This window comes from Tiliqua scincoides, chromosome 8 (assembly GCF_035046505.1).
Source record: "Tiliqua scincoides isolate rTilSci1 chromosome 8, rTilSci1.hap2, whole genome shotgun sequence".
In the NCBI taxonomy this organism is placed as follows: Eukaryota; Metazoa; Chordata; class Lepidosauria; order Squamata; family Scincidae; genus Tiliqua; species Tiliqua scincoides.
The window spans coordinates 3,385,261-3,393,996 of NC_089828.1; the positions used below are offsets into that span (position 1 = coordinate 3,385,261).

General features: G+C 45.2%; 1 protein-coding gene across 1 annotated transcript; it reads left to right on the forward strand.

Moving 5' to 3' along the window:
• Positions 1-823: 823 nt before the first annotated feature.
• On the forward strand, positions 824-8,063 carry SELENOS (selenoprotein S). The gene is made up of 6 exons (XM_066635974.1): positions 824-948; positions 3,312-3,440; positions 6,040-6,146; positions 7,236-7,325; positions 7,434-7,503; positions 7,884-8,063. The coding sequence occupies exons 1-6, from the start codon at positions 870-872 to the stop codon at positions 7,961-7,963; spliced, it is 555 nt and encodes a 184-aa protein (XP_066492071.1). The 5' UTR covers positions 824-869; the 3' UTR covers positions 7,964-8,063.
• Positions 8,064-8,736: the final 673 nt, after the last annotated feature.

Consider the following 8,736-nt stretch of genomic DNA (forward strand, 5'->3'; position numbering starts at 1 on the left):
AGAAGGAAAACTCTGATCCCAAACCTCCACTGCCTTGTGGCTACATCCAGTTATGGAAAAGGCTTCAGGAGTCAACCTCAAGGCAAAATCCGCAGCCGGAGTCCCTGAGGCAGTTCATGGCTGAACACAGTCACGTTCTGGCAACTCCTGCGACACCGCTGGAACCAACTGTATTGGCCTCTGCCTTTCCATTGGACCATTTCAGCGACGTGGAGAGGGGGGATTTGCTGCAGGGGTAACAGCCTACCCTCCATACCTACTTTACCCAGGCTTCGCGCACTGGAGAGGACACTCTGTTCCAGAACCACCATTCAGAGCGTGACACCATAGTCTTCCGAGACTGAAGGATGCCGACTACTGGTTGTTAATTAATTCTTAATTAATTATGGTTATAAATTAATTCTTAATTATGGTTATTCTTGATTATTAATTAATTATGAATTAATCAATTGTTAATTGTTTAATTATTTCCATCTCCCTTTTTTCTAGTGGGTCCCTCAGACTCATTTTTCCAAAGGATGAATGAGTGCCAAGAGGATTCCCTGTCACGTGTCTTCCGCATTCATCGCCAGCCTCTGAATGAGGCGGTGAGACCACCTTGGCTCCTCCCCTCCTTCCGATTGGCTCCCGCCGACCCCACCCTTCGCTCTCCCTCCTCCCCCCGCGAAGCCGCGTCCTCTTTCTCCTGCCGCCCTCTGATTGGCTCGGCCCAGCTAGACACGCCCGCCCACCCTCCCGCGTTCCGATTGGTCCCGGAGTTCTGAGGTGCGCGGCTCCGATTGGCCGGCCTGGGAACGGCTCTGATTGGACGGTTGAAGGAGCCGGACGCCTCGCTGGGGGAGCAGTTCCGGGTTGGGCTCTGCTGAGAGATGGATTTTGTCGGGGGACAGGGCGGCCCCCCCAAGCCTCCCCCGGGCCAGGAGGGCGTCCAGCTGCTTCAGCAGGCAGGTGAGGCGGGGGGAGGGGCTTCAAGTGTGGCAGTGGGAGGATGGAGCCTCCATGCTCAAGAGCAGTCTACGTTGGGGGAGGAGGGCAGGCTGTGTCGTGCAGGAGGCTGCCGAGGCTGCAGTACAGGGGCCTGCAGGCACTGGGGAGCTGCAGTTTTTATTCATGTATATATTTTTATTTTGTTTTTGTATATATATTTTAAATTTATACATATATATGTTCTTATAAGTATATATATATATATATATAGTCGCACAATGTGTATATATAATATGTTTAAGTATATATTTGTATCTGTGTTTTATATATACAGGGTGAACCAAAAGTAGGTGGACAGTAGGTGGAATAGGGTTTGCGTTAGGGTTATACTATAACGATGGTGTTCATTATAACTATGGCATTTGTGTTATATTATATTAAATTATATTTAATTGTATTAGTCAATATAACTGTATATGTAATCTCAAAATAAATGTTATCATTTACTGTCCACCTACTTTTGGTTCACTGTGTGTGTGTGTGTGTGTGTGTGTACACGCAATATGCATATATAATGTGTGTGTATATATATATACATGCAATATGCATTGTATATATAACGTGTACACGTGCACGTAATGTGTATATAATGTATTTGTATAATGTAATGTGCATTTGTATAATGTACACACACATTGTATATATGTTTATATAATACGTGTATACATGCAGATAAGGTGTATATAATGTACATGCGTGTGTGTGTGTATATATGCACACACATGTGCATGTTTATATAATGTGTATGTATACACACACATAATGTGTATATAATGTATATATTATGTGCATGCATGCATTATATAAACATAAATGTGTGTGTAGACACAGGGGCAGATCCAGGGGTGTGTGGCTTCCCCCCAAACAGAAGTGGGGGGGGAGGGTGCCTATTGGCACAGGAAACAGCCCAAGCCCAGTCAGGAGTCCAGATTTGCCCACCCGGAAGAGGCAGAATGGGAGCCCAAGTCTTTTAGGAAGGTAGATCTGGGTTGCAAGTCTGGGTGGGAGCCCAGATCTACCCACGCAGCAAACCAGCCACAGAGGTCTGTTCAACCAGGAACTCAGGTCTACCTGGTTGGCAAAGGGTTCATCTGTAGCAACGGAGCACCTGGTAATAGAAGCAAAATTATGTATTGGCAACCTTCAGTCTCGAAAGACTATGGTATCGCGCTCTGAAAGGTGGTTCTGGCACAGCGTCTAGTGTGGCTGAAAAGGCCAATCCGGGAGTGACAATCCCTTCCACACCGGGAGCAAGTGCAGTCTGTCCCTGGTCTGTCTCCCTGGCTATGGGCCTTCCTTCTTTGCCTCTTAGCCTCAGACTTTTGGCAAAGTGTCTCTTCAAACTGGGAAAGGCCATGCTGCACAGCCTGCCTCCAAGCGGGCCGCTCAGAGGCCAGGGTTTCCCACTTGTTGAGGTCCATCCCTAAGGCCTTCAGATCCCTCTTGCAGATGTCCTTGTATCGCAGCTGTGGTCTACCTGTAGGGCGCTTTCCTTGCACGAGTTCTCCATAGAGGAGATCCTTTGGGATCCGACCATCATCCATTCTCACGACATGACCAAAATAATATGCTGATTTCATTTGAATTGTTCATAACATGTGTCTACTTAAGCAGTAAAGAATAAAAATGCAGAGCAAAGAATTCAGCTAAGAAGAAATAAAAATATGAGAACAGGCACCATTTTTTTTCTCTAGAGGGGCTTGGCTGGAAATGGAATGCTAGATCAGGTTAATGTTTGGTGTGATCCCCAAAAGCTATTCTTGGGTGCCTGCCTTAGGCGGCAATCCTAACCACACTTTCCTGAGAGTAAGTCCTATTGAATAAAATAGGACTTACTTCTGAGTAGACTTGGTTAGGATTGTGCCCCTAATCTCATTCCTGGGAGAATAAAGGAAAAGGGAGGTCAAGCGCCCTGTTTTCTGATAGGGAGCAATCCATGCAGGGGAAGTATTGCATGCAGCCTCTTCTGCTGCCTTTTCTGAGCACCTGCAGTGGGAGTAAACATGGTGTTTTGTTTTAAGTGTATATGATAACAGTAAGGTTGCTTAGCTTAGTAGCTAGTGTTCCGTCCTTGCCCTATTTTTTTTGGGTACTGAATTTTGGACACAAATGTCTTTCTTCCCCCTCCTCCCCACATTTCCTGTGAAGCCATGAGGCCGAGAACTTTAGCACAACTATAGCTAGAAGCACCAGGGCCAGAAAAATGTTGCATAACGTATTATAGTTGCAACTTTGTGGCTAGTGATTTCCTCACCGATCCTTGTCCTAACTCTGTGCCTCATCTCCCAACCTTTTAATCCCAGTATCTGTTTATTCTCTTTCAGTGGGCTCACTGTTTTCGGACTATGGCTGGTATATCCTCTTCAGCCTCATTGCTGTCTATCTGCTTGTTCAAAAGCTTGCCAAAAGTTTTGGAAGCTCCAACAGACCCCGCATGGACACAACAGCTATTGGTTTGTATTAGTTTGGGTGGGAGGGCGGTACTAGGTTGTATGTCATTTGGAGTTGTCGCATATGAGTCTGTTTACAGAGTGCTCATGCGAGGGCTGTTTAAATTGATTGAAACTTTACTGTTAGCTTAAGGCGGGCAGGAAGTACAACATATTGCTGCTTAGAGCAGAATGCAGCTTCTTTGTGGATGAAGTGAGTTTATAAAAACTGGGTGAGAAAGTGGGTCATAAGGGATAAAAACCTGTTCTCCAAAGTTCTTACATGACCTGAAAGAGCTGTGCAGAAAGGAAAAACATTCAAAAGTTTCCTTTTTTCTTACTGTTGAAATGTAGATGGTGAGCTGTCTGGGGCATGGACCTGCCTCTTGCTTATTTTACTCTAGAACAGTGGTGCCCAATTTTTTTTTGCATATCCCTTGGCAGCCCATTTCCATAAATTGTACCCTTCCTGTTAGCAAAATGCCTGTAGTTAATATAGTTGCTCTTATTTCATATTTATATGTTTTCAGCCACCGATCCGTATCTGATATGAATTGATGACCAGAAACTAGCATTCAGGGGACTTTCACAGCCAGCTAGCTACCTTCCTTCCTGCCTTGCCAGCCCTGCCATACATTCTAATACAGGACCTGCCTTTTCCCACCATTATTCAGTTCTTTTTCAGTTCCTGGCAAGTACCCCTGGGGGTACTTGTAACCCACATTGGGAACCACTGCTCTAGAAGCATTTTGTACTCTGAGAGTCCTTATAAACAAACAGTAATAAGATGAAATATTAAAACTCTCAGCCTTTTAGTGTTGTTTGTGATCTATGGCTATTAGTTGCTAGATAATGGTGCCCATGTGCATAGAATACAGTTAAGTTGCTACCCAGCTGCAAAAATGTATCATCCCTCTTGTTTTAGCACTCTTGGCTTCTAAAGTTTTGCAACCTATAGCATGAGGTAGTACAGTTCTTTTTAAAATATAACTAAACTCTACTCTCAAGGGAGTTTCCTTAATAAGTAGTTGGCATCCTTCAGTCTCGGAAGACTATGGTGTCACGCTCTGAATGGTGGTTCTGGAACAGAGTGTCCTCTCCAGTGCGCGAAGCCTGGGTAAAGTAGATATGGAGGATAGGCTGTTACCCAAGCAGCAAATCCCCCCTCTCCACGTCGCTGAAATGGTCCAATGGAAAGGCAGAGGCCAATACGGTTGGTTCCAGCGGCGTCGCAGGAGTTGCCAGAACGTGACTGTGTTCAGCCATGAACTGCCTCAGGGACTCCGGCTCCGGATTTTGCCTCGAGGTTGACTCCTGAAGCCTTTTCCTTAACTGGATGTAGCCACAAGGCAGTGGAGGTTTTCCTTCTCTCAGATGAGCTGCCTTCCCAGGCTGACGAGTCCCATCTACCCGGTGGCTGTTTAGTCGCCTCTTACGACAAGTACAGCCAAACTGAGGGCCTATTCTTATCCCCAGCCCCCAGGGGAAATTTCCTTTTATTTCCTGTTATTTCCTTAATAACAACTATTTATAAGGCAATGTACATAGATCTATGGTACCTTTTGAACTTTGATCTTTCCTTATTAGTGAGCACAGTCAGGATAGTGGTCCTGTGGAACACCAGTTGTCCTCCTAGAAGCAAATTTGCTTATACCGATGGCTATTAATTTAATTTTGTTTTGCTGGAAACCAGCTCTTGAATTATACAGGAGGTCTGTCATTAAAACTTGTAGGTGGTGATAGAACTATACACAACAGTAAAACTGCAGCCTGCATTGTAGTGAGTGATTGTATTACTAAAGCCTTCTGTGTGTGTGTGTGTGTCTGTAGTACCTTAGAGCCCAATCCTATCCAATCCTACAGTGCAGCCGCAATGTAGCCTCAAGGTAAGGGGACAAATGTTCCCATACCTTGAGGAAGCCTCCATGATTGCCACCCCACCACTGTGCATGCCCCCTGGGTACAGCTGCACTGGCACTGGAAAATTGGATAGGATTGGGCCCTTAGTGTACGTTTAACGATTAAAAACTAATATGCTTCTGGACCTGAGTCCAGTCCCTCACAGGCCTCCCTTCACTTGTGAACAAGTGGGTTAACTTGTTTCACATCATGAAATTTAAAAAGGTGAGCCACCACTTCCATCCTGGCATTCTTGTCTTTGTGAAATATTTGACTTCGGTCAAATAATAAGTGATCTGTTGCCTATTTTTAACTGGTCAGTCGACTGCCTTGCCAACCCTGTGCAGTGGGGAGACTAGTGTGGGCAAACGGAGCCCCATAAGTCCTAGTTTCTGTGTAGGAGCACCTTGCCATTATCTGGATTTCAAACAGCAGTATTTAGCCTTGTCCCTTCTTAACATGGCAAGTGACAAAAAAGTTCCAGAGTGACTCTTGTGCTAATTTAATCCTGTCTTCCTCTGCCAGACGTGTAACTTTCACATGAAACAGTCGCTTCAGCCTTCTCTTATTAGACAAACTCGGGAATCCTAAACTTTATCAGCAAAATAAACTAAAGTGGAGTGGACTTGCATTCAAACTGTCTACGGTGCATGTGGTAGCATGGGTCTCTTTTGGAGTTGTTAGAGGTGGTAGCTGTTGATATCTCTCTTCTGCGGTTGACTAGAACCCGACGCTGTTGTCAGACAGCAGGAAGCTCTGCTGGCGGCCCGTCTAAGGATGCAAGAGGAGCTAAATGCACAAGCAGAAAAATTCAAAGAGAAACAGAGAAAGGTAAAGTCCCAGCTGGGTTGTCTTCTATCTGAAGCATCTGTATACTATTTCAGTCCATTGGTCCACCTAACTCAGAACTGTCTAGTCTGACTGATGGCGGCTCTGCGTTATTACAGAGAAGGGTCTTTTTCCAGTCCTATCTGGTGATGCTGCTGGTGGTTGAACGGGGAAATCTTTGATGTGCAAGGCAGGTGCTCTGTCACTGAGCTATGGGTGCATGAAGCTGCCTTCTCTTGAACTAGAATAATGTTTCTCAAAGTGTGGGTGGGGACCCAACAGGTGCATCATGAGCCATTTTCAGGTGTGTTCCCATTCATTTCAATATTTTATTTTTAATATATTAGACTTGATGCTATCATGATACGTGACTGCATTTGGGGAAATGTTACATGTCTGTACTTTTAACAGGCTACTACGGATATGCTCTTAACAATGATAGCACAGGCCAACACACATTTTGCTTCCTTAAACGTTACACCAATTCCTGGGTATGTTTGGGGTGCCGATTCCAAAAATGGCCTCTGTTTTGCCCTATCACGTCTAGTTTGGGAGATATAGTATAATCTCATTAGTGAATGGTTCAAGCAGCCTACACCATGGCTTCCCCATGAGGAAGCTGCTTGAACCATTCACTAATGAGGTTTTACTGTATCTCCAAACCTTACGTGATAGGGCAAAACAGAGGCCATTTTTGGAATCGGCACCCCAAATTCTATCAAACCACCATAAAGTTTGGGAAAAACTTCTCTCACCCTCAATTTTGTAGACCTGTGTAGTCAATGGAACTTATTCCTGGGTACGTTTGGTTAGGATTGCAGCCTGGGATTGTTAAAAATTTTCCTTCTTGATGATGTCACTTCTGGTCATGACATCATTTCTGTTGGGTCCTGACAGTTTCTCATTCTAAAAAGTGGGCCCTGGTGCTAAAAGATTGAGAACTACTGAACTAGACCATTTGTCCTTTGAACTTAGGATTGGCTGCGCTGCCTGGCAATGGTTCTCTCAAGTGTCTCATGGATCTTTCCCCCAATTCTACCTGTAACTACCTGAGAGATTGTAACTAACCAAACTCCTATATTTGTGTCTCAGCTTGAAGAAGAGAAAAGAAAACAGAAGATAGCAATGTGGGAAAGCATGCAAGAAGGCAAAAGTTACAAGGAGTCTCTCCAAGAGAACCAGGTTAGAGTCACAGTGCAGGGGTGGGATGTGTTGCACATTTGTTTCGGGTGGGAGATGGAGCCAGCAGTGGAAAACTGAACCCCTTTGTCCTCTCTCCCTGTATAGCAGAAACCTGAACCTTCAACATCAACTGCTGTCCCAAAGCCGAAATCAGACCGAAAACCTTTACGAGGTGGTGGTAAGTAGCAAATTGGGCCGCTGTGTGAGAACCAGCAAGAGATTGTATCTCGGATGTCTTTGCCTGGAACCGCCAGTTCACATAAACGGAACCTCCCACTGAGTCCTTTAAATGTTAAAACCAGACTTTGAATGGCCCCAGAAATCAAGCACAGTTAAGAGCAGATAAGAGGCACTGCCTGTGACAAAAATCTCATGAGTGCTTGTGCTGCTGTATTTTGGACACACCCTAGAGTTACTGATGACTTACCTGTCATACAGGTGTTAACTTGGGTTGAGGTTGAAGTTCTTTTATGGAGCAAGCAGGTTTGTCTGTTTTGTGGCAGCTTCCCTATGTTCTGGAACAAATTGCATGATGACACTTTCCCCCCTTTATCCCAGGTTACAACCCCCTGTCTGGAGAAGGTGGCGGGACTTGTTCCTGGAGACCAGGTCGCCGGGGGCCCTCATCAGGTGGATGAGGCTAACTTCTGCTGGTGTTCTCCAAAGACACTGGCAGGCATCAACCCCACAACTCTGGCTGTCTACAGGTTGCTTGACATAGGGAGTCAGGTGGATGGAGTGGGAGGGTTGGCAGAGTACAGGAATGGCCTCAAATACATGTGCAATGAAATATTTTAGCACAACTGATGGTGACTTGAGAAGCCCACAGAGAGCATGACAGAATTTGACAAGAAACAGTGCTGGGATTCTGGCTCTGCTTTCTATCTCTTGTCAGAGATTGTGTAGCCAGGGCCTAGTCAGAACACCTGGTCTTTCTTTTTGGCTCACTCTGTCCCTTGTCTGTGAAATGGGAAAGGCAGCTGGATATGTTCCCCAAAGGTTGGAGGCTGAACTTTCTGCATAAGTTCTTTGGGTTATGTCGGAAAGACACACTCAAAAGGGCAGAGTGCGTTCTTCTTGCGTTTACTCCAATCTAATTTCAACTGTTTGACGCTTCAGACATTAACATTTGAGTGTTTTGAAGTGTTCTTTTCCGAAGAGAAGAATAAAGAGCAATGACAGGCCAGAAAGTTAAAAATACCTAAAATAGTGCTGCTTGGAAATCCCTTTTTAACTCACGGAACCCTCCAAGCCCTCTTGGTTTCACACTGTTTCTAGAGATCTCTCTGCTGGTTCAGTCATAGAAACGTTCCAAGTCCTGTTTCCTGACTTGGCTTTTGAGATTCAAGAGGATTCTGGCCATCAGTTTCCTGATTTGCTCCTTGTGCCGATGGATGCATGGCTGTGCCAT